This window comes from Erithacus rubecula (assembly GCF_903797595.1).
Source record: "Erithacus rubecula genome assembly, chromosome: 3".
Taxonomy (NCBI): Eukaryota; Metazoa; Chordata; class Aves; order Passeriformes; family Muscicapidae; genus Erithacus; species Erithacus rubecula.
In genome coordinates, this window is record NC_136689.1 from 47,052,858 (window position 1) to 47,079,835 (window position 26,978).

Here is a 26,978-nt window from a genome sequence, read left to right on the forward strand (position 1 = left end):
AAGCCAGGGAGAGGAGATCTTTGCAAGACTGAGCTGAAAATCACAAGGCAACAGCTGATGAGGATGTGGAGTGAGTGAAAGAGAAAGCAAGAAAGGTTTGCATTCAGTTTACACTTCTTGAGCCAAAATGTGGCAATACAGAATAATAAAGAATGTGGATGGGGTAAAACCAGAAGTTGTTCTTCCATGTTTAGTATAACTCATGCAACACTTGGGCTTAGAGACACTTGTTCCAAATGCGCAAAATAAGTTAGCTTTCCCCCTTCTATCCTTCATCATGTGGAAGTGGGCCCTGCCCATTCCCTGTGCTGGTGGGGATGGGGCCCATAGCAGGCCCATGCCCTTTTAAAAGAAGCTTTTTCAAGCAGTTCATAGATCTCCATGTGGGAAGGCTGCTGAGCAGCCTTCTCCTGCCAGGACCGAGTGAGACTCGGTGTAAAATGAGGATAGCTTGTGAGAAAGGTGCTGCAGCCTGGCCAGACAGAGAAGGACCAGGAGCAGAAGAGGTGACTGACACTTCTCAGGGAGGCACAAAGAAGAACCATATTTTGTAGTGCGGTTTGCAACACCGTAGGGGCTTGCAGGAAGGCCAGACTCCAAGGTTTTGGGCATTGCTGCTTTGTTTGGCTGCTGTTTTCCTTGGGATTATTATTATCTTTTACTAGACACAAGGGCAAGCAGTTGGCAGCCAGAAGCTGAACTGGCATGACCCTTGAAACGACGAAAGGCTGGAAAGGTAGTGGCTGAAATGAAGAGTGGCTCGCTCTGTTGGCATGGGGTAGGCAGTCTGGAAAGAGCCCAGAGATTTGCTCTTCAGTTGTGCAGTCGTTCCTGCAGTGCTGCCCTTGGAAGAGAGCAAGTGGTGGGATCTGCTGCCATGGCCACCCAGATTGGGCCTGCCAGGGAGAGAGGGCTACATGGAACAGACAAACAAATTGAAGGGTTTGCTTTAGTACCACTGCTGCATGCTTCTGTTAAATACTGAATTTTACCCACAGCTTTGTCTTCTTTTTTGCATCACTATTTGTGACTCTCACGGTCTCTCATTTTTGTGTTGTCAGTCTCTGACCCTGTCAGCCGGCAAACTGCTAAGTAGCATAGTAAGTATCCAGATGTTGATTTACTTCATTCTAATGAAGGTAGATTTAGGTGTGCAAGTGTGACTGATTAGCACTTTTTAAAGCCTCCTGGGTTCCTCTCCTTCAGGCATACCAGGAGGTTACTCTTTATTTTCAGTATCGCATAATTGTGAGGCACTGGGTCAAAACAGTATGATTTAAATGATGTTCTGACAATGTTTTCAAGCTGCCAATTTGTATGTGGCATGCAGTGCCCTCTTGCCTGATGAATGGCATGCACTTCAGAACTGTGAGCATCTAGACTCTGCTCAATGTACTGCATTATTTCCAGTTCAACTGCTGAAACTCTGGCTTTATATATTATATATATTGTCTAATATAAACAAAACTTCTAGACTTTGTCTATTTAGCTGCCTATTTCGGTACTTACTGGGCACCATTCATCAGTGTAACTTGGTGCTGAGCACAGTATGGTAAGAAAAAAGTCAGTCATGACAGAATTTTTAAGAGCCTGTACTCCTGCAATTGGATTACTGTTAAAGTATGTAAGATATACATACATACATACATATTTATGCATGTGTTGCCTGTATGTACATGAGTAAAATATGAAATTAATTTAGCTCATTTGATTGAAAAAATTACATTTATGCAGGCAAGTGCTGTAAAGAGTTTCTTGGGCCACTCAGGAGATGGATGCACAAGACCTGCAGCAGTCCTATTAAAGTTTTTCTGGGCCTCTGGGCCAACCCTGCCAGCTGTTCATTCTTGAGACACGTAACAGTTTTCTATATAAAGGATGGTTTTAAAAATAGCTCTCATGTACCTCTTAGTTCCAAATGCTCTTTTTAGCCATGGAAAACTCAACATTGTGATGACATATATTACTGCTTGGGAAAATACTTTTTCTCCTTGCATTGCAAAATATAGTTTGCAAAATCTGGATAATTTGGGACAGCATTTATTACTAAATGCCTCAAATATGTAATGAAACACTTGTGTTCATCTGATCCTATTTGTAGTAGAGCAAAGTACAGAAGGAGTATGCATGGGAATATCATTCACACTCCTCCCTCCTTATATTTTACGTGTTCTATTTAGGAAGTGACCCTTACCTACCAGCCAGTAAAGGAAATTCTATAAAAAGAAAAAGGGAAAGAAATGCACATTTTTTCTCATTTCTAATAATAATCACAAGCAGTATTTTCAGAGGTACTGTAAAAAGTACAAGATATGTGGTAGTCAGGTGTTACCTACTACGGATATAAATAGATCAGACAAATGACAGCATAGGTTTTTGGGAGAACAGAAACACTGATGAGCCTTTTGCAAGATAATGAACTTTAGTCCGTATGGCACTCAAGAGTTCTTTTTTGCTTTGGATTTAAATGGGATATGATTGATATGGCATATTGCATTTATTCTGCATCCTTTATGGAAAGATGTCTTTTAAATGCTCAATAAATCAGACTTGTCTGCACACATTTAAAAAAAACGAGTTGGGTTCATTCTATAAAGACAAATATCTAATTCCATTTTAGAAAACCTACATGGTCTCCAGTGGCTTCTTTAGAAGGTTACAGCTCTTTCAAATCTCCCATGACACTTTCCGCCGACCATGCCAGAAACAAGTGTTCAGGGTGGCCACACCACAAAACTTCCCTCTGAGTCTACATGTTACATACACTGCAGAAATGCGGTAGAAATGGTTTGCTAAATGTGGCAAATGCAAGTGCTGTAAATTTCAAATGGAAATGCTCAGTAACATCTGTTGCTGTTGGGTTTAGTGACTGTGCTTCAAGGTGGGTAACTGAAAATTCCATAGTCGATGCAAAAAAGCCAAGACACATACACTTCTATTCTACTTCCAACCATCAGATAGTCTTTATTAAGCAGAATATTAAATTAAATCTGAGCAGCATTTATCTCCCGGAATTCAATTGTTCTGAACATATGTCAGGATAAAATACCTTCCATCTTCTGACTTTTAATTGCTTGCTAACACAGTAGCTATTGCAAACAGCATATGGAAGTAAAAAAAGTGATGAGATACTTGTCTGGATTCAGAGTAAGGTATCCAAAATAAATTTGAGTAAAATGACCTTAATTTAGCAAAGTACTTCAGCTTTAAGCATAGAAATATACAATGAATCACATGCTTAAAGTAAGACTCATGTATGATATGTGCTTCTTGCTAAATTAGGCATAAATTACATCTACATATTGAATGGCAACAAAAGCCCTGTAAAAACACAAAACCAATCAACCAAAAAAATACACAAAGAAAAGACAAACATGAAAGCTTTGGTTCAGAAGCAATAGTTTCTCAGATGTAATGCAGTCCACATAAGGCCTGTTTTGTTTTCACTCAAGTCACTTTATTATTTATTGCTCAGTATCAAGAGGAATAAAACTGACATTGATTAAAGGCCATTGTGATTTGTAGGTAATATTAATATAATTATTTGAATAGTATGATGTACATTGTAGGGATAAATCAAAGTCATAGAAGACTGGAAAAGGGGGTAATCACAGTATGATGCAATCATGTAAACAGTATCCCATATGGAGAGATTAATACAAACTGCCTTTTGTCCACTTGACAGCCCTGATCAAAAAAGTGCCAAATATTTTAGTTGTAACAAACACGAGTTCTTCCTTCACATGGGTGAATATATATTAAAAAAAAAAAATCTTATAGACCAGACTGGATTAATATGTCTCTACTTCTTTTCCTCTTGATCCTTAAGGATCATCAGAATCCTCTCCCACAGAGTTTATTGGTTACTTAAGAAAATGAGCTGAGCAAATATTGTTTGAAGTGGAAAAAAAACCCCTGCTGATATTCCCATAGAAGATAAAAAATCAGATACTTTTCACCAGCCAGGAGTTTGTTAGTAATCAGTATGAACCAGCTGCATTACAAAGAGCCATTTTTCAGCAGTTGACAGCCCTGCAACTTCCTCTGCAATTAAATGATGCATAAGAGCTGCCAAATATGTCTCTGAGAGGCTGATGACCAATCTGCTCTGAGAACTTCCAGTTCAGTGTAGACTTCACCTGGATTTTATAAGGCTTTGAGCAAGATCAGCTATTCAAATAGGGCAATTCAGCTACTGAGACCTGGGCTATGCAACACAGATTCAATCTGACTGAATATATGGGAACAGGACCAGTAACTGCTTTTTTTAGAAAGAGAATCAATTTTGCAAAGGCCTATATTAGCCTGACATGCAGTATCAGGATATAGAACACCAATTTGTGGTTAGTCACAGAAAGGACAGGCATTCAATTTCTAGCTAGTCAAAGAAGGCATGAATTCAGCAGTGAGCTTTAGGACAGGGCTTAATCTCTACATCATAATACATACTAAGCTGTTTAACTGTACTTGGTGCAATTACATCCAATTAAATACTTGGAAATTAGGTTCCCTATCTTCAAATATAGGGCCCTTGTTCTACAACAGAATTGGCACCGACTGACTTTTGTAATTTAGTCAAGACCCACATGTTCCACTGCTCCCCAGTACTGAAAGGTTCCTGTGCCCGAACATATTTGAAGATGGAGGCCTATATGGACAAAACAGGGATGTCTGCACAGTCTCACTAGCATGGAAAAGACTCAAGGGATGATCATGGTTTATGCCAAGGAAAAATTTCTGTTGGTGTATTTACTGCTGAATCTACAAAACTTCTATTTAGCAAATGGAGAAGAGAGCTTTGATTTGTGAACACACCACCAAGACACTCAGTGCCCTTCTGACCTGAGTTCTGCATTTTGATAATTACAGACTCCAGTCCTGTGCAGCCCATCCTTTCCTAACATTTTCAGCCTTCCAGAGGGTTATATAAGTGTTTCTTTTTATTTATAAGTAGGAATAATATATAAAATGTTTTAAGTGAAATAAACACAGAAAAATATAAAATGTTTCAAGCCTGTGGCTGTCTCCCAGTATTTTACCCATTTTCTGTATCACCAGACAAGGTGAAGGAAACACAGAGCAATGCTTCCAAGCAGTCTTGTGAATCCAAGGACCAGAAATTTTTGTGACCTATGAGAGCAGTCAACACACAACACATGCTGAGGGCTTTTGTTCATATACAGAGAAGACAGAGGACACACAAATTTGCTACTTGTTCTTATGGGAAGATTGCACAGAAAGTTGCCAGCTTCTAGGGCACAGTGCATTTCTTGAACTGACATTCATATGGCGTCTCCAAACTGATTTGTTGTGAGACTAAATACCAGGACTAAACACTTAAACTCAGTTGGTATTGGGGACAAAACTGTAGAACCACAGCCACACTTTACTACAAGCACTGGACTGTAGTATGAGGACAGTTTGAACAGTATTTTCCCCCCTCCCCCAAAATACACACTTCAAACGAGAAAGCAGTCCAACAGTTTTCCAAGACACAAGAACAGGATGCTAGTTTAAGTCCTTCAGAACAAGCTGCCTGTCTCCATCAGGGTTGTAGCAGCCATCTTGCACCAGAAATAGTCCAGGCTTTGTTTTTCTCACTCCCTTACCTTATTCCTGTTAGAATCCAAGGACGTCTCATTTCTCTGGTGGTTTCTGACTACATTTTCTTTCAAACATTCAACTTTTCATATTTTTAGTATTACTGTGGCAGTCTAAATGTCTTTTTCTTCATATTGTTGCAGTTTTCTCACTATTTCCCTGAACATTTGCAAGACAGTCCATCTGGGTTGACACAGTGTGAGATGAGGCAGACAGGCATTGCCAACAAAGGGCTCCCACTGCAATGACTAGGCTGTTGGAATCAGATGTTTTCTAAGATGTCTATGGGGACAAAGCCTTTCTTCTTCCCGCTGTATACCTTGATAAAGCCATCATGTTCCTTTTCAGAAGTCACACAGATCTGAATACAAAAAAGGTATGAAAATGTTAAACTCTTTGCCATGATCAAAGAGACAAATTATTCCAGGGTGTTTATCAGGCAGGTTACACATCCTGCTAGTTACTTCTATAAGTAGAGCAATCCTTGTTGGATTCACACTGTTTTGATAAGAATCTCAAAATCATGTATTTAGAGAGTTACCTTTCCCCCATCTCCCTAAATTGCCACATAAGCATGAGAGAGATCAAAATTGTTAAGAATAAAATATTCTGAAACCTTGAAAAGGTTTGAATATCCTTGAAAAGGATAAAAGATTTTGAAACTTGAATTTTGACTTCAGCCTACTGTGATGATCATGCTGCAGTTGTCTGTGTATGACAGAAATGGGTATTTCAGATCATGAGTATCTGACTCCCTCAGTACCTGGTTGTGAAAAGTAATCATGGTTCACTTGTAGCAGCTGACCTGAATGTAAGCATATTCTCTTTTGCATGTTAAAGGAGCCTCAGTACTTCTGATTATGTTATTTGCTTAGCCCTCACACCTGCAGATGCCTGTTTTGGATACCAAAATGTGTGACCCAAATCCAGCTCTGTAAGAACATTTCCATAACACCTACTCCACAGGGAAGCAATCATGAAATTGTGTGGTCTTTATAATAGCACAAATATTACATTGTGATAAAGGTTTTAATTTCCTCCTGACCTTTGTGACCTCAGGCATTTCCACTTTAAGGCCCTTTTTGAAACATCTGATAATGGCAGAGCCATTTGAAAGCCTAGTGGCCCAGGCACTTTAGACTGGGCACAGCACCACATGGAATAAAGACTTGTTTTCAAACATCTGTGCCAAATAACTATGTATTTCCTACCAATCAAACAAGCTTAAAACTTTGCTGGAAAACTGATGGTCCTATTGAGGCCACTCCACACACTAATTTCTCATTTTGTCAGTGCCAGCCCTTTATCTGGACTAACACTCTGTCTGGTAAATATTTAAAATGTTCTTTTACAGTAATTCAGAGGATATGAAATGAACAAAAATAGCTCTAAAGTGTTCCTGGATAAATTAATTTCAGCATGACTATTATGGGTGACACCTAAATACCTCATCTGAATTCTGGGCCAGCTTGTCCTGTTGTTGCATACATAAAATTTATTAGCAGCACTGATGCTGCCAGAATGAAATGAAAGTTTACAAGAAGGAGGTGAAGCTGCTTCATATTTACCACCTCCAGTATTTAGCAATAGAGAGGTGGATCTCTGTACCTGCCAACAAAATTTTGGAAAGCAAATGGACTCATTAATTTTCTTACTTATTGTGCCTACTCAACACTAACTGAATTTGGATCCCTGGGGCAGAATGACTGAGGACACCAACAGGGCTGACATGTAATTAGAAAGAATAATGTATTGTTGCTTGGGCTAAATCAGAGGGAAAGTGTGAGAGAGGTTTGGAATTGATGCTGCCTAGTTTAGGTTCTATTAAAAAACAGCCAAGCTTATTTATATGAATCCCAGCACAGCGTCTGCTTCCTCTGCAGTCACATCACCATTCAAAACAGAGAGGTGCAAAGCACATGGACAGAGAAAGGTTTTTCTAACTACTGCTACATGTCTCTGAGAAAGAAATTATGAGAGAAAAAGCCTGCAAAGAAGCCCAGGACTAAGGTTGGCCAAGTATAGAAGACTATCCAAGTGTAGGAAGGAGCATTAGTTGAAAAGTTGATCAGTAGTTGATCCCTACTGCCATGAGCCTTTGCAGCTATTCTGTAATAGAGTGGCTGGTTAAAAGGAGTGATTCACCACATGACTGTGCTTTTCTCCTAACTGAAAATGTCTGCAAGACATCTAGCTGTTTGATATGATCCCCAAAATAATCACATCTCCAGCAGGTCTACATTGCTCACTAACCCTGGTGCAGTTTTTTGCTTATTCTGCTGCTGTGCAGGACATATTGCAAGAACAGAGTTGTTTTCCCTGTTGTCTTGTATTGCCAGCAGAATGATTTGTGGACAAAAGAAAAATACTTACTGAGTTTTCTGCACATTCATTTTCTTTGTTTTTGGAGTAAAAAATATGGCAGATTTCTTACTTTTTCAGTGTGGAGTATTACTTTTTTTTTTTATGTTGCTTGTTTGAGTGCTCCTTGATATCAGTGAGAGTGCTCTGCTACAGCAATAACTTTAGATCTTCAATGGGCATGAGGAGTACATTACTTTTATGTGAGAACTCTCACTCTACATACCAATGCACCTGAATTCTCCCAAATTCCAGCTGAAATTCTCTCATACTAAGACACTAAGACTTGCATGTGCCAGACCCCAGAGGGCAGAGGTTTTTTCCACTTCTTTCCAAGGAAGGGTAGGGTTCAGGGCAGAGTAAGCTTGGCCACAATATGCCAGACTTCAATAATCCTGTGCAATTCAGGAGGTCTCCTGGGTCAGTGCCAGCTGCTGGAACTTCTCAAAGCCCTGGACCAGCTCCAAATTCTGCAGTTTTCAGAGAAGACTGAATAAAACACCATCTATGACCACTTCTGCTCTCATCTCCTTTTAGGTATGCTACCAAGGATTTCACCAACAAATTTCGTCAGGAGATTTGGCTCTTGATTTTCTTAAATGGGTGTAAATTCAGAATAATCCCAGATGAGGACATAGTAGCATTCAGAGTTTTGGATTTCACCTGATGAATCAGCTGTTGTTGAGGATTACCCCTGATGAGAGATGGCAAAGATGATAGTTGTTAAGGCATGAGGTGCCAGAGGAACTGACAGGTGGTCATGGTTTTCTGGGTGAAGTTGGAAACTGTTTAAAATGGCAGCTACTCAGACTGGCATGCTAGCCTGACTAGAAAAGTGAGACAGAGAAACTACACTCCAGTCATTTTGGTAGGATCACAAAGAGAGACAGTTAGGATTTTTCCCTAGCACTCTGGCTCAAGAGATTAGTAGTGGAGAATGCCACAAGATAAGAAACGACATCTCAGGCTATTTCTCACTCAACGAGTTATCTTCAGAATTATCTGAAAGTGGGATCTATTATTATAAAATTACTTCCCCACTCTTTCATCTAATTTTCTTTAAACAATAGTCAAAACATTAAAAAAAACCCAAACAAATGTTCAGATTGTGACTGTTGTCTGAACTTGTCAACAGATGCCCTGAGAATTTTTTTATCTGTCAGTCAGCCCTGAGAAGGTGGGGGAGATGAGCAATTAGGAAATTGTCCTTTGACCTGCATGGTCATTCCTGTTCTTCTAAATCCTGTGCCTTCAATTTGGGCACAGTTCTTCAATGGGCCAGTTCTCTTTGGGAGTAATTATGAACTTGCTGTAACTTTGCAGCTGTCTTCTTTCTTCCACATAATTAACCCATCTGACAGCCACAGACTAGTTCTGATGAAGTACGACTTTGGTGATGACGGCAGTCCAGTTTCAAGAGCTGTCCTGGAGCCTGCAGACAGTGCCAGGTCAAGAGGTCTACAAGTTCACGTCTTCTCTTTGCAAGAATGACAGCACAGGGACACTGTGAGCTCCTATATCTGCTTCTGCGAGTGCACCAAGGTCCTTGACTATGTGAACCTTGTGGATGGAAATGCTAAGCAGTTTGGTTTCCACACCCATACAGTTGTAGTGCAAATGATAATGAAGGGCTTTATATCAGTTATTTCACTAACTTTTGGACTAGAACACTGTCTTGTTTCACCTATATAATTTAATTAGGGTTTTAAAGAAGACCTGGACTAGACTGTATGCATAATGATCTGTGCCCTTGTTTTGGACTCTTGCAAATCTTTTGTGCCACTCAGTATCCCCTAAATGAATGGGGACATCCATCCCTTCTCAGCAAGACTGATGTGAAAGAAAATCAGAGAGAGCTTGAAAACAACCCTGCTCCTTTTCAGCCTAGTTGTAAAGTGCAGCACTTAGAGTTGGGGAGCACATGAAGAACTGCAACATTGCTTTCAGTGATGAAAGCCTTTTAAGTGATTTAATTTGAATGCATAAGTCACTGTAATGAAACTGATTTTCAAAGGCAGCTGAGTCATGCTGTTAGAAACTCAGCTTCTTTTACAGCATTCCAGAAATATGGGGCCATAAAGCAACTCTTAGGAAATGAGGTGAAAAGCCAGGTAGCAACAAAGCATCTGGGCTAATCAGAAGACCTGAGAGAGGTGGATTTCCTGGGTCTATAGATCTGTCCTCCAATCCTGCTTTATTAAGCCTAGCCTTGTGGATATGTGACATTTATAAAACACCCATCAGAAAATGGGTCAGTTGCACTGACTTTTATGTAAACTCAATGCGTGCTGGATGAGGCAAAGAGGTTCTGATTCCTAGTTTGTTACAAATGTCCTGGTTTGGAGTAATTTCTGTTGCCCAAGATCACTTGCACAATTTAAAATCAATTGTGCTATTTAATTACAAAAAAAGCCCAACTCTAAACTAATTTGTGTTAGTGTGACTTTAGATATCAAAGGTAATCAGGGAAAGGTGTGAGTAGGATCTTTACGATCAAATACCTTAAAGACATTGTAAGAGATGCTTTTCCAAAGATGGATGTATTAGATATTGTGATTTTTTAATTTATTTTGTGAACAGAGGTCAAATCAGAGCCTGTTGTCATGCCAAGAAGTATTTGTATAATGTTTGGGAATGAATTTGGGTAGTCTAGGGCAGAAGTTACAGGCTGGAGAAAATTTTACATATATACAAGTGATGATACAAGAGATACAGAGTTGGAAATTATGCAGTTCATACTGTTTGTGAGAGCAGTTTAAAAGTGTGGAAAACCACTGAAATTGGTCAGGTTTGGTTTCCTTATTGATAATCTTGCTTTACTGATGTCAGGGACTATGCCTGCCTACCTCCTACAGAACCCTGATTGAGCCCTGTGGTGCCCAGTCATCTTCTGAAGTGGTTTCAAGACTCAAAAATCTGTTGGTCGACCCTAAACTGTAAGGTACTGGCATCTCTGAAGCAGAACACTTTTTTTCCTCCAGCCTGGGTTTCATATTGCACAGTGAAATTTTCAAGGGATCCTTTGTGAAGACTAACTTGTGCATATTGCTCAAGATGGGTGAACAAACTGGTTACTCTTCAGCCCTCTCCCTGAATATTGGCTTTGCCAGAAGGGTTTGCATGAAGCTGAATCTACAAATATTTTTTCCAAGGCATGAAACTGCCAAATGATTCCAGAAAAAGTATCACTCACTGTGCCTCAAACTTTGAAAATATCTCTGCTTGCCTAAAATGGCTTTTCTTAGGGTAGTCATGTGGCTTTGTTGATGTGAATTTATTGCCTTTTGCCTTACAAGAGTAGACTCTCTACCAGAAAAATTCATATAGGGCATGAGGGGACAGAGACCTGAAGGATAAACCATGGAAGATATCAAGCAATGTAAAGAAAATTTATGTTGTCACTGGATAAGTTTTTCTGTTAGTATATCATCCTTGCTTTCATTGTCAGAATGGTTCTGTACTCTGTTAAACCACACGGAAAGTGACTCAGTGAAGTAACTTTGCCATCCTATAGTCACAAGAATTTATTTAGACCAGCTAAAGTAAGACTTGATGGGAATAAGTAGTGATGAATACTCTCCCCTGTTTGCTAACCTGGAAGTTAGTGCTTTGCACATAGTACACGTATTGCACTCTGAACACTGTGCCCAGAGACAGGTAACGCAGCTGATGACATCCCACAGAAATTCCCAACAGAACAAAAGACAAACAAAAAAATTCTGCCAAAGTTTTCCCACAAGTCCCATTCAGTTGACTTTGTTTTCTTCATGCCTTTTCCTATTGCCCTCTCTTTCAGCTTTACATGAAAAATGTAAAATGGAGAAATAAAGGACAGAAAATAAGAGAAACAGCTGAAGAAATAAGAAAGGAAATTTGACTTTGGAAATATAAAATAATAATTTAAAGTAAAATATTCATAGTAACAGTTAAAATGTTTTTCAGAATAAGAGTTCTTCGGTAGTGAAGGCAGAGTTGTTTTTTTTTTTAATTAAAAAATGTAAAAAATTGTGCTTTGTATGGAGGGACAGCAGAAGCAGGTAAGTGTCCATGGCCTCACTGTTGCTGTCCCACTTGGGAAGTACCCAAAATGGCCTTCAAGCTACTTAAATGTCCCCCTTTTGCATAATTAGTGTGGGAGTGGAGTGGGACCTGTTTCTTATGGTCCTTTCCTCTCATGTCCATGCATTCATGTGTTTGTGCAGTCTGATCTTTGCCCCTTGTTTCACAACAAATATTTTTTCTTCCTCTGAAACCTCTCCCACGTGGAGTGAGCACCTGACAGCATTAATATTAAGCCTCAGCATTTGTGTGGGCTTGAGATAGAACTGAAAAAGTTTTTTTAATAAAAGGAGGGAGACAGGATAGATTAATCCCTTCCTTTACCTCCTGCCTTGCCAGAGATGATGAAGCACCCCGACCTTTTGTGACACTATTATGAAATATGGACAATAGGAAGGTCCTTGTGTTCAGGGGAAGCTGCCAGAACTACCCACTCAGAAATCATGGTTTTGTGATGACTGAGGTAAACAACTGCACTCTCACTGCCTGCAGCCATAGCCACGCTGACAGAGATGATCTGCTACGCCCCCTAATGAGAATTGACACAGATCTTGACCATTCCCTCATGCTGGCATGCCATGCTCCAACACTACCATTTCCTACCTTTGCCCTTGTTTATTGCTTATTTTAGAACATAAAGAATCCAAAAGCTCTTGTTCTGCTCTGGTAATATTTCTTTTGTCTATGTGCACAGATGGAAAAAAAATTAAAAGAGATGTTGAGTAAAAAGAATGTAGGAACTTTCTTTCTAGAAATGCCCAATGTACTATGTGTACAGGGGCAGTTAAAATATATTCTGGTCACTGTATTTCTGTGCCTTCTTTAAAAAGTTGTGTGCAGCCAAGGATTGTTAGCACTTTCATGTCTTGCTATGCACAAATCAGCAGCAGCCAAGCTACTTTATTAAATCAGTGGCTGCTCAGGCTATAAGGAAAACTATTTCTGGTTATGTGACACATCTGGTGAGTTGCCACGGGAATGGAAAGACCTAATGAGGTGGAAGAATATTGGGCTTCACAAGGTATAGTAAGAAAAAAATCTACCTTTTTATTGAATCCAGGTTTCAGAGAACTCAAGCTGTGCATCACCCTTAGCATGTCATCCTATTTACATGAGCTGATGCCACAAACCTGTCCTTTAGTGGAAATTTTGAGTCATGGCTTGTGCCTAGTGAACCCACCTGAAGGACACAAAGTAGAAGGAGCTGCTGAAAATACACCAGGGTGAATGGATCCTGCAAGTCCTCACTGTATGTAGTGTACTTAAGCTCACAGGAGCATGTGTACTTTAAAATATATTACAGCCTGTAGAGCGGGTATTTAAGTGGCCAGACACACAAAAAAGTATTAAATACACCTTGCAAATGGCGAACAAGTGTTACATTTAGGATTTACACCTTTGTGTGATGCTGTCTTAACTCTTTTCTTGTTGAAGCAAAGACAATGGCCTGTATTTAGTCCTTTAGGTAGTAAAGGTCTGGGGAGGCAGGCACTGTATTTTATTAGATAAGCTCTAATAGTGAGGAGAAAACAAGATCATTTTTCAAGCATACAAGGTCTACTGCTAAGATTCTGTGTTCATCCCTCTGAAGTCAGTAAGAGAGTGAGAAATATGTTAAGTATATGTTAATCATGAATGTCGGCTCTTAAATGGCTACTAGACACTGTTACCATACAAATAACAGAACTTGTAAAATTGCAGTGAAAAAATCTGCCTGTCTTCATCTTGCACAATTTTCCCTTCAGTCATTGCTAAGACTGCTGGATGCCCTAGTCCAGTGAGGGTCCAGCACAGAGGATCTTACCTGGTTCTCTTTCAGAGTTATCTGTCCCTGTTCCTTGCAGCCAATAAATGTTCTGATACACTTGTAAATCTTCTCATTTTGTTGCACTCTCTGAACAAAGTTAGCAGGAAAATATCCAGTTCTGTCATCAATTCTTCCCTATGAAGGAAACATATTGATAGTAGAAGATTCTTAACAGTAGCAGCCTTGATAGAGTTTGGTATTGAGAACAAGATATTTTTCCTTTTGGAAAGAAAATATATAAACTGACTAGCACATACCTTCCACCAGTCTTCATTAGAGTCTTCCAGAAGTGTTACCATATCCCCTGGCCTGTAATTAGAAGAGGAATAGTATGTAAGATGGCTCTTAATTGTCATGTTGAATGAGCTTCCACAATTCCATTCTAATAGGAAGGTGGTCTTTCCATGTTTATTTAGTCTGAGCAGATTTTGAAGGTAGACTCAATAAGGTGGCAAGGTTTTCTTCAGTCACACAAGTTTATGTAGAGAGTCTCTATATCTTGGGGCTAGATCTTTATTTGGAGACAACATCTGAGAACTGGAAGCTTTGCCTCCTGTTTATTAATGAACTGTTTAAAATACAGTCCCTCTTTGTTAAAGGCATTTTGCTTTATTTTAAGACATTTCACACTGTTGGGACACACTATTTCATCATTTGTGTTTTCAAGCTGTGATTGCAGAAGGAAGGCAGCAGGAAAATAGCTCTATTTTACTGACAAAGGCAATTAGTCAGCAGGAATATAATTCAGCCTAAGAATGTATTTTTTATTTGAATGGGACAGATTTACCTTTATAATGTGTGGTGCTGAGTTGTGATTGCTAAGTATCAGCATCCAGCTGACAAGTTCCAAAGCAGAGCTAAGAGAATCATTTGGTTGGAAACACTAATGGCAAAATTTGCTAAGCTGATTTTGTGCAGGTAGCTAAGCAGTTATTTGACCTTCACACCCCCCTCCCCCCCCACCCACTTGGTGAGACCTCATCAACATTCCTACGTAATTATAAAAGTGGTACGTTGTTCTTAATAAAAATAATTTTTGAACCCTAATTATTCAGCTTTCCCTGTTAGGCTCACTGTATTGCTGAGGTATCAGCACAAGAGCCTGCAAACACATCTGAAGCATCTGTTATGATGGATAACAGGTCCAGAGCCAATTTAGCAGGTTCTTTCAGAGCATGCATGGAAAATGTGAGTATGTTCAGGATGCAGCTGAAGGTGTGGTCAGTGGTGGGCCTCTTTGGTCCACTTTCATTGGTCCACTTATCATTGCTGCTGACAACTGGAGAAACAGGCATTTAGTCTTCTAACACTGCGCAATCTGAAACAGCATTGTCCTCAAGCCCTCCTCAAGAAACTGTTTCAGTGTATTTGGTATAATTAAATGTTGCTGAAGTGAGGAAGGAAGCTAGAGAAAATGGATGAGGTGAGGAAGGAAGCTAGAGAAAATGGACAACTTGATATCCCAGCTGTGAAAGATTTTTTTTCAATGGGAAAGAAGATCTGAGTCCTTTTTAGAGCTAATATTTAATATGAAACACTCAAAGAAGTTTTAAGGTACTCATAACTTCAAAGTGAATAAACTGGGGCAAACATCACTGGACCCATTACACTGAAAGTAAAAAAACTTTCAATAAGGATTTAGAGAGCCTTGTCCACCCAGCACTCTTCAGCCTGTCTGTTAGAAAAATAACCCAGAAAATATACATTTATTTGGCTGTCAGAGAAAGATGGCAACTGAATCTAAAGTCTCTCCCCATCATTTGTCTGAGCACAGAGAATTTTAGGTTGAAGGCCTGCTGAATTTAGTTGATTTTTTTTTCCTAGAAAAGGAGCTAATATAGATGCTTTTAATCTCCAGAAAGGATTCAAAATAGAAATCCTATCTGGACCTGTTATTCTTGCAGTCTAGATTTAAGCTGCTAATCCTTGATAGGGGGTAACCCACTTGGTTCTTACTACTGGTTGAAATCAGTCTCTTATCTTTTTCTTCTGTAAATCATAACCCTGGATAAGTTGTCTGCTCTCAGTGATCTAGATTTCAGCAGGTGGCAAGATAGGTTCTTTCCAACTGTTCTATTCTATTCTATTCTATTCTATTCTATTCTATTCTATTCTATTCTATTCTATTCTATTCTATTCTATTCTATTCTATTCTATTCTATTCTATTCTATTCCGTTCTCTGCAGTGTCTGAAACATGGGGTTGCTTGCCTTCAGCATTCTTTCTTGTAATAGAAGGCCATCTCTTAGAATACATGTGTTCTAAGTCCTACTTTACTTATGCCAGAGCACTGAAAAATCTGACAGCTCCTGCTGTTAGGGAAGAAATCCAGGTTGTGATAAATTATAATTTCAGTTGAAATAAGTGCTACACATCTTCACTGCAGTAATCTGCCACTCACTGTTCCTCTCAGAGATGAGCTGGGAACTCCAGAAATCTGCTCTAATTCTTCCTCTCAGCTCAGGTCCTTCCTCTGCTATTTGCTTTTGTTATGATGAAGCTGATCAGTGCCTGGCTGGTTCCCAGCTCGGGCTCCCAGGACAGTGCTTGTCAGCCTTGACAACATTGCTCTGCTGAACCTACCTCCAGCACCTCAAGTATGCAAAATGGGTATTCATGCAACTGAGTTGGATCCTGCCCAGCTCTGCAGTAAAAAACATTACTAGTTATTGGGCATCCCTTATGGAGCAATGTTAACAGGTATATTAAGGACTAATACTAATACTAAGGGACAAACAGCACTGCTGTGGTTGAGTACCACTAGTCTAAAACCAAGTATTCCTATTTCCTGATATCCCAGGAAAGAGCCTGGTGTTCCCTGAAAGAGCATGTTTCAGACCACAGGCTGCTTTTCCCCCTAAAACGTGGAACAGGAGGATTTTCTGGGATTTCTGTGTCTGGATGAGGATGGTAGTCCAGTGCAGGCTTGTCTGAGTTCTATGTCATGGAAGAAATGCACAAGATGGAATACACTCCTAAAGAGCAGAATGCAAAGTGGAAACTTTCAAGCAGAATAGCTGGCAAGTTCCAATAAAGGTTCCCATATACTGTGGTTATTTCTTGAAGAGCTAACATTCCTAAAATAATGATCAGGAAATGCCAGTAAAGCAGAATGATAGGAAAACTTGTAATTTCATTTTACATCCCACTGTTTAGTTCCAGAATATTGGGAGGGCACAGCTGGGAACAGGAAAAAGGCTTTCAGTGTTGGAGATGCTGAGGAAAGGGGGATTTCTCTGTCAAATTCCCTAAATTCTGTGGCACATGCATGATTATTTTGATATCAGGATGCTTTGAAGACAGGTGACGTGTTTCACAGTAAGAACTCTAGCAAGACCATGCAAAATATAAGTTGCATGAACAAAATCATTTCTGTGAAAGAAATGCTGTTATTTTACTTCAATGGTCTTGGATTAGACCTTGTAATGCAAGCAACTGATGCAGAACTGAGGAAGTAAGTGATAAAAATAGCAATGAACAAGTTTAGTTTGCAAAGTTCTCACGTGAAAACACTGCCATCCAGCAACTAGACACCATTCTCTTTTTTCATACACAACTGAATAAGAGGGAGGATCAAACAGGACTGTAGAATTTTTAGCATTAGCATGAGAGCTGGCGGGTAATTCCTAGCTGAAAACTTCTGATTGAAAAACCAAGCAACTGAGAACATTTTATAGCTGAAAGCCATCCTGCTACTAAAGTGATGTGCTTTGGAAGCTTTTAATCTGTTGTATCTCTGCCAAAATAATTGGTCATCTGTTTTTTATAATTGTGAGAACATCTTTGTATCTAGATGGTTACCTCCATAAAAATGTGTACTAAAAATGTCAGAAGAAGCCCTCCCTTCCCCAAAGTCATATATAACCAAATGACCATCAGTGCAAATGTGTCAAATCAACTAACAAATATTTTGGAGTTTACCTCATCTCCAAGTCTTCATTTTCTTGTGGTACAAATTTGTACAAGGCAACATAGGTGTTCATTTGTAACATGCTTTTATAAAATGGTCCCTTTAAGAAAAAAGAGAAAGATGAAATTTAAATATCTGCTCTGTAAACTAATTTGGTTCACTTTGTTAGAAAAAGAGAACCAGAAGCTGATCTTACAATAAATCAGCCAGAATCATCTGCCTGTTGTCACAACTTGGAGGACTACGGCTCTAGTACAATACAGGCCATTAACGCAGTAACTATCTTAATTTAGAAAGAAGATTATTTGAACTCCAAGATTAAATTCTAGGCTAGCAGAAATTTGCACTGGCTGGTCTTTGGGACAAGATCTTAAAAATGAGTGTGCCTTTTTTCTGTCTTTAGTATGTATGATAGCTCCTATGAGCCGAGTAGTGTATTATTTGCATTATATAAGGCGTCTAGTCTACAGTCCTCATTATGGATGGAGCTAAAATTGTACATTGCACAGGTCCACATTCAGAGCAGGAAAATCACTTTCTTAAAGTGATGTTAACATGTGAAATCTTTTTGTATTCGGTTTTCAACAGAGAAGACTGGCTACTCTCTCTTCTTGATTTTTCCACTATTAATCTGGGGGTGGGGGGGGGGAGGGAAGGAAAAAGCAGCTAAAACAAACACTAAATAATTTTCAAAATCAAATCTGTGATTTTTATACTATGGCAGTTCTATCATAATTACATGACCTGCACACTGGATCTTTTGTATTCCCAAATCAATTTTCGATAAGCAGAGAAACACAAAGTGATGACAAAGGATAAGCCAAAAAGCCATCCAATAATGTATATTGCTTCAGCTGTCCCAGCAGCCCAGAAATGGTGTAAGAAAATGACAGATATCAGTAACCCATCAGACCTAGTCAAGGCCCTCAGCCATAAAAACAAGAATTTTACATGACTTCCCATTACCATTGCATCATCACAAAATTTATGCTCATACCGGGCAATGTATACTTTTTGGTTCTTCTCCAAAGTGTTCTGTGCCATTTTCAGAGTATGTAAACACTGAAATAAAGAAAATACATGACATTTTAGGAGTAGCTTCAGATTCTTCACCTTAACAGGATCACTTGGATTTTGTTGATCTCTTCCCTTTCTCCCTTATTTTCTTTGATTCCTTGTGGTCTCCTCTGAACCCTTCTACACTCCCCCAAGCCCCACAGATGTTGTTGGCACATGACACAATCTCTGTCCTCCAGAATTTACAAGTGTAACAAATGAACCATTTTGTTCAGATGAATATACTTGCATTACTGTTTAAAGTCCAGCAGACTTCTTCTCATGCTGAGTACTCTGTTTTCATGTTTAGGGTAAGCAGTATTTTCGTTCTAAAGTACCTTGAAAAGCAGATGATCATATATGAGCAATATTGGGAAAGTCTGTATGTAAAACCCGTTCCTTCCCCTCTCTTATCTCTCTGCCTCTGTCTGATTGCCTTCTTTAGTCCCTCTCTCAACTAGTCCATGCCTGAGGTGCACTGGATAAACTACTTCTCTCTCTGAATTTACAGGATGTACCTGAATTGCTTTCAAATCAGGGTGGGTAAACTTAGAGGCCTGTAGATGTAAAAATTTGCTTTTAAGTTACTAAATAGGAAACTCATAGAATAAGACAAAGTCCCAGCACCTAACATACCTGATAAGTAATCAGTTACCCTCTATTGTAATGGATTCATGAGCTGATTGATACTTGTCCTCAGTTATCTTCATAGAAAAAACACAGTGGTTTAATCATTTTGACTGAATTCTCCCTTCACATTTTAAGAATTGCCCAGTGTTTGCTTTGGATAAAGTCTGAATATGTTTGAGGGTTTTTTTTTAATAGCCAGAGTCTTTGAGCAGCTACAACCATCAGAGTCTTCTCCTACCATTTACCTCTGTAGGTAGGTTTTGAGCAGAAGCTGGACTTTGTAGTGTTTAACAATTTGGAAATCTCCAAAGTGGTAGTATCAGGTGACTTGGTGATGCATTATTTTTGTTTCTCTGTCATACAGTGTCGAGATCCCCTCACTCTCCAACTCTCCAGTTTCTTCTGGCTAGCTTTAGGTCAGAGATGGGGGGGTTCAACATGGACAAAGCAAACCAAAGGAGGTTTCTTTTCTGGGATAATCCAAGGTTTATTACTGAATGGGGCCCAGGGAAAAGAGCAGGCACAATGGACTGACAGGGATACTCAAATCTCAGGTGAGGTGAGGGGAAACTGAGCTGCAGCCAATGGGGTTGCACCGGCTAGGGGAGGGCTGAACCAACTTCACCGAACTTCAGGAGAGTACAGAACAAACCATTTTTCTCAGTGCAATATAAGCCATTGACAATATAGAGTCATAACAATGCAATACATTGTTACATGTTGCATGCATTCAGGGGAAAAAAGTCCAGGGAACACCATACCACTGAATCTTTCTCCTCTGTTCTTTCTCTTATTCATCCTTTCATTAACACATATTTCTGGGACTAGTCTACACGGTAGTTGACAATCTAACAGAGTGTGTGGAAAAGCTTCATAAGGGAAATAGTAAAGTTCTTTGATAGTAGAGAGCTGTATTGAATATTGAAAAACATGGCAGTGTTCTTGTAACAGATGAAAGACAAACAAAACAGCATTCACAACACGAATGAGAAAGATTTTGTACAAAGTGACAGGCATTCATGAGCACACACACATATTCTCTGACAAAATGTAAGAGAATGTTATTGTCATAACATTCAATCTGTTAATGTGAAGGAAGCATGTGAGCTGATACCTGCCACAATGTGAAAATGCCCCGTATTGTGTCTGGCTGTCCAGACTGCAGTTGACTTGGGGCCTCAGTATGCTCCTCACCGAGTGAGTCCTATTGCAAAGGGGCTCTGACCCTGCAAACTGTAACAGGTATCAGAAGGAAAACCTTAGAAATTAGTCTAATTTTCTGTACCATTAATATAGGCATACATATATGTCTGGCATCTGTATGAAGGGGTTTAAAGTGCTGCTATTAGAGTTTGGCAGTGTTTAAGTCCTACTCAAATCACTATGCTTTGTTTTTCATATTCAGAAGAACAGGAGTTAGGAGGCAAATTGAAGATATTCTGGTGAATACTGGGTTGGGTAACCAGGAGCCTTTTGGACTTGCAAAAAGTCATTCACCAGATGAAGTAAAAGTATTTCAGCATCACATCTAGAATAATTCTGTTTGGTGACAGAAAATAAAGCAAGTTAATAATGTAAAGCCTCATGAACTGTGGAGCTGACCTACTACACAGGGAGGGAGCTGAACTGTATCCTTGTGTTGGCTGAGAAATGCTCACTAAAATTTGCTTTGCAGGAAGGACATCCTGTATTTGATTCAAGGGGATAGTGCTCAAATCTCTGTTTGTAACAGACTCATAGATTTAATCTAAAGTACATTTTGGCTTTTGGGACTTCTGTTACAGTCAGCAGTTAACAGCAGTTAAAGAATATAACTGGTTTAGAGGAAGCTGAAGGTCTGGAAATTAGGTAAAACCTCTCACAGTTGTAAACTGGGAAGCTTTCCTTTATAGGATTTATGCCGGGGCCTGACTGAAAGAACCCCGCCTTGAAGTTGTTGTCATAGGAGTTCTACAGGAAAAATTACATGGCCACACAGTTGCTAGATCCTTCTGGAGGCTGTCTTTTCAGCAGTTTCTCTTTACCAAAGACCATCAAGGGTACATTTTCCCAAATACTTATTTGCAGAACAGTATTTTAGTAGGAAAAAACCAAACACAAATTCAACCAGAATGGACCTGAGTCATCCAGGCATTAGTAGGGAACGTCCTGATAAAGAGGCAGTGGACAACTGAGGGAAAAGGAGGCATGAGTCAATTTGTAAAAACATTTTGTACTTAAATTTTTAATCTATATATAGTTTGTGGTCTCTGCATGTTAATAAGAAGCACATGAATCCAAAAGCCACAGAGGTATGTTGTTCATACCTCCACACAACAGAAATCCATCTCTTTTCCTATTTGTTTGCCCTAGCAGCAGCAACCAAAAAAAAAAAAAAAAAAAACAAACCGGAATTTTTACACTCTGAAAAGGATTTTACCATTTCCATAGCTTGTGCAAACAGTGCAGCCAGTTTATTAAAAAACTGCCAAGAGGAAATTTTTGGAGTGACTGATGCATAATTTATACCCTGAGACTCTAAAGGACGGATTGTAAAAAACCCAGTGCTGAGCTGATCAAAGGAATCATTAATGTGCTATGGAAGTTATATAGAGATTTGACACATGCTGAGTATTTAAACTAATCTTTTTAAGTAAGTTCATTGAGCTCTTTCTTGTGCATTCAGTGAATACAGATTTCAGAGAAAAATGTTTCTTTGGGTTTCAGAAATGAAACTACTGACTTGCAAAGAAATAAAAGTTATCTGAACATTCAAACAGGATCGATTTAATCTCAGGTGGGCAGGATTAAACAATGTGGTGCAGACTGAATTCTCTAACCCGGTCAGGTCAACTTGCACTTGCAAGATAGAAACTTCACAACATTTTCAAGAGAAATCAGATAATATGGATGAGATGTTCACAAAATGAGAGAGAGGAACTGATTGAAGAAAGTGAGGAGAGGTGATAGGACCAAGAGGGGAAGAAAAGAATAAGGAGGTGGCAAAATACAGAAATAGACATCTGAAGGCAGCCTTTTACCTACATGAATTGCTAGCAGTATGTGAAGAGCACTGGGGATACCACGAAGAAAAAAAGTTATGCTAATTGTGGTTGGTTTTTGTTTCTGTATATCTTGTGAGATTCAGTAAAGTAGATTTCAGTTGCTGTTAGAGAAGTTGCCCTGATGGTTTGGGCTGAAGCTGCACTGAGCAATAACTCTTTTTGTTTATGACTCCCATCACCATGACTGAATTCAAGAACAGGGTCACAAACACCAACTCTTAGTGGCTGAGATTTTATTACTAAACTCTTGATGCTACGCTGGTTTTCAAATTTCATCAAGCCAATGCTGTAAAAAACATTACCTTGGTACTGCATAACAAACAAAGGAATTTGGCCATTAATATTACTGGCACATACTGCAGTTGTATTGAGAATCTGCAATTATAATCAAAATTCACTGTGTTGTGTATTTTACAGACACAAAGATATTTTATGATTCATTTTCTGCCCCAAAGAGGTTATGATATACAAAATCATATGGAAAAATCATACATATGGAAAATAAAGTATTTTTTGGTTCCACTTCTCCAATGTGGAAATGAAGCATGTTAAATCTACAGCCATGATCATGAAGTAATGGTAGGAGATAGGGAATGGACCTGAACCTTGTCTAATTGCAGTTTTGGACACATCACATTAAGGAAAGTGGTGGCTTCAATTTCATCTGTATGGCAAAAAACATTCTCCAAATTCTTGCACCAACTCACCTCCTGCTTTGAAAACTACAACACTGCTAAAACCTGGACATGCCATAACCCCCCATCTGGGGAAGACAGGCTGTCCATGGGCCTTTACACCTGAAGGTGCTGTCCTGGCCTGGAGGGCACTCACCGCTGTTGCTGCGTTTTCTGCTTATGTTAAGTGTGCCTGCAGAGCTATTGCCTTCCTCCGGAACTTCCACCAAGTCAGCTGTCTGCAGGGACAGAAACAGCAAATGACATAGGATAAGCCAGAAAAAGTGACTGATGAAGTGAAATAAAACCACAGCAAAAGTCTTTGGGAAATGCAGTACGTAAGTGGTGTCAGAGCAGAGCAGAGTCAGCCTAATGGGATGGAAGGAAATATTTGATCTGGTGATGCACAATGCATACCTACTGCACAAGGAGCAGTGTAATCCCAGGAAAAAAATTCCAGACCAAGTTTGGAGTCTGAAGCATGAAAGATTTCTGTAGTATAAAATAAAGTGAAAGTGCTTCTCTGTACAAAACAGAAAGGGCACGAGGGAATTTGCAGATTCTGCAGGTATACTAAATAGCTATCATCCAGGAGACTGAGTGTTCATTGAAACTACTGAGTTTTAATATATCAGCCCTGAATACATTATTCAGTAAAATAACTGTAATGTAAGGGTCATTTAAAATACGTTAAAATGCTGTAAAAGATAGAACTAGAGGGCAATGGAGTGGATGAAGTCAGTCTTTAAATAGTCTGCCCTCACTTTCTTTTTAAACAGTCATTTGGCCAGTATTGTTAGGGAAATTGAAACCTAACTGTTGCTTTTAGAATTACTATGATTTCTTCTTTATATCGTATTAATGTTAGTCATGATTAGGAACCCTGTGTTCCAGGGTATAGGAAAACATGGGATGATATAATCTCAAGCCTCATAAATACACTCTGAATACAACACCAGATTCCTTGGTTGGGTAGTCAGCTTCTCCTTGTATAGCCCAACAGGAATGAGGAGCTGCTCCAAACAACTCTGTGCGAGTCTGACCTTAATAAAACTTTAGTCGTTGAACTCTCAACATCTTTGATAACCAGAAAAAATCCAAAGATTGAACATTAGTCAGGTGCTTTCTCTAATATGAATAAATGTTTACACTGTTATTAGATAAATATATACACTGTTCCTAAGATTCATTTGTTTCTAGCTCACAAATTTTAAGTCACAAGAAGGATTTAATGTTATTGTGTGATGTTTTACAATTGTACTGTACACATAGCTTGCTCTATTGCTTTGCAGTCTTGTGGCTGAACATTCCTGTTTTTGTTTAGAGAGCAGAATCTGAATTGCTTTATAGATTTTATATGTTGGCTTATTTTCCCTTTTACTAGTGTTGACAGCAAAGCTATTTTTACAAAGTACTTTCATAATTTTATTTCTCCTATCTAGTACTTTACTAGCTATTTCTCCATGAAGGAAATCAATGAACAAAGGGGTTAAAAGTAGATTAGTGCCACAGGTGTTTTGTGACTATCTTGTTTCCCTTGTTATTTTAAGAATATATACTTTGCTGCTCTGTTGCTTCTTGTTTTCAGACTCAGTCTTTTGCAGCAGGTCATGTTTGTCTTGCATCTTGCCCAAATAGGTAACCTGAGGACAAGAAGGCACCGCAATAGCAAAGTTTACACAGATCCAGTGTAGAGAATATCCATTGATTCTGGTTGCTGGGTGAAGAAGAGAAAGACTGGCTTTGTTGAAACACTAACTCCCAGCTATTTTTCAGCTCATTGCTACATGTTTCTCAGTTTTCACAGACTAGCTTCATTATTGCTGATTAGCAATTAATGTTATTTTGTTAAGTTCTAGTGCATATGGGATGTGTAGTGACTGTCTCTTCAGTATATACCTCACCCAAAACCTTCTGAGGAAACCTCATTTACCTTTAATGATTTTTTACTAAATGACAACGTGACAAACAGTCTAATAGAAATGAGGTGCAAAAGCTGATTTTGAGAAGAGCTGATCCACAAAAAAATTAACAAGAATTCACATTTGCATCACCTCAAGTGACTTTTTGTACAAATGTGGGTTACAGAAGCAGAGTTTTGAAGCAAGCAGTAGGTAGTAAATCTGGAGCATATGGACGCTTTCTTTTATGGGAAATGCAGAATCCAAGCGGAAAAATCTACCTACACAGCTCAGTCATGTTAAAAATACTTTGGCTAGTTTAGAGGAAGGTCGTTGTCTCTACTTTCTGCAGACATGAACTGCACACAGTATGAAAGCTTCATGGCTGTAGGGGCAAGGTGCAGCTCCTACACCTGTTGCCTTTGCTTTTAACCTTCAGCAGGAGCAGTTCTGCTTTGCTGACCCAAAGTGAGGCCTTGGACAGCTTGGACATCACCTGGAAGGTGAAGTAGTATCCCAGGTTTCCCCATGTCCCTGGCATCCTAGTTTGATGACATGGCAGAACCATGAAGCACATTCTATCTCCCAGGCCTGGGACTCAACACAGCCTTACAGCTGCATTGCTGCTTCTGCTTGGAGAGGAGCAGAGTAGCCGAGAAATGAGGATCACTGGGGAAAGGTCATAGTCCCTCTGAGTTAGTCCCACTAACTACACATCGTTCTAAGGGCTCTGTGCCACATCCCTGTTGCAGTCATTGGTCAGTACCTACTCCCAGGTTACACATCAGTTTTTAAGGTCCACAGCTCCACCATTTCATTCAGGGTTGTGTCTACCCTGTTTTTGTATTCTTGTCTCTATACACAAGCTTGTGCTTGCAAAATGTATGGTTTCTCAAGTCTGTTTATTCAATTCTCTAATGTCTTCTATTTCCTGTATGCTGACACGTGTTGCATTCCCTCTAAGCTTCAATACCCTGGAGAAATTCCTGTAATGAACTTGCGTTCCTAATTCTACACCCACATCTCACCTGATTGTGATCAGCTCCCTAGAGGAAGCTGACACAGCATCAGTGATTTCTCTGCTTGAGTTTTCATTTATAATTCAACATAAACTTTATTGATTTAGAAAGCAATAATTACATTAGTAGAAATTTTGTTTCAAAGGGAATTAAATAATTGAAAGAAAGAAATGTAATAGTGTGACAGAAGGTAGAGTCATTTTGGTTTTAAAAAAAGAAAAGGGTGTTAGCAAATTCCTTTTAAGGCACAAATGGGGTAGGATAGAGGACATATCCCTTAATAAATCCCTTGCAGGCTTCACTTAATTATTGCTTAAATTAGTTTGTCTTCTTTCCTGTCTGACACGAATTGATGCCTGTTTAGAGTCCACCTATACCACCTGATATTACAGGTCAGCCATGTGAGTGAGCATGCATTTAAATGCCAGGGAAATGTTGTACCAAACATATACTAGCATCAATTAATATTAAGCATATAAGTATTTGTTTTAAGACCTGGAGGCCAACTCTCATCATGTCTCTGTGCTCAGTGATTTGTCTTATGAGGTGTGTGCAGAAGAGATTGTCAGATAATGTGAGTCTGATTTTTAAAGGTGACAACCAGCTTTATCCTCCAGTGGATTCAGGTATGATTTATATATTTATATATATATATATTTATTTATTTATTTATTTATTTATTTATTTATTTATTTAGTAATGGGGGAGGGTGGAGTGGGGAAGATCTCTTGGGAATGGAAGAGAACCTCAAACATAGGTGTAAGCACCTATTTATAAGAGGCTGAGAGGGTAGAAAATGTTCTTTCAACACTGTGAAGGAGCTCCTGATCTTGTGGAATCAAATACTAGGATAAATAACCATTTCTATAAGGGAGAAACTGGCAATTGTTACTGTTGAAAAAGGTATGGATATAGC

The 26,978-nt window shown here is 39.1% G+C and overlaps 1 protein-coding gene across 2 annotated transcripts in view; it reads right to left on the minus strand.

Moving 5' to 3' along the window:
• Nucleotides 1–2,946: 2,946 nt before the first annotated feature.
• STAC (SH3 and cysteine rich domain) overlaps nt 2,947–26,978 on the minus strand; it is a 74,063-nt gene continuing 50,031 nt past the window's right edge. For both annotated transcript variants that reach the window (XM_079302657.1, XM_079302658.1), the window contains exons 6-11: nt 23,300–23,381; nt 18,736–18,800; nt 17,750–17,838; nt 14,086–14,137; nt 13,826–13,963; nt 2,947–5,962 (exon numbers count right to left, since the gene is read on the minus strand). In XM_079302657.1, the coding sequence (XP_079158783.1) occupies nt 5,864–5,962; nt 13,826–13,963; nt 14,086–14,137; nt 17,750–17,838; nt 18,736–18,800; nt 23,300–23,381 (525 nt within the window). In that variant the 3' untranslated portion in view covers nt 2,947–5,863. The remainder of the gene's footprint in view (nt 5,963–13,825; nt 13,964–14,085; nt 14,138–17,749; nt 17,839–18,735; nt 18,801–23,299; nt 23,382–26,978) is intronic.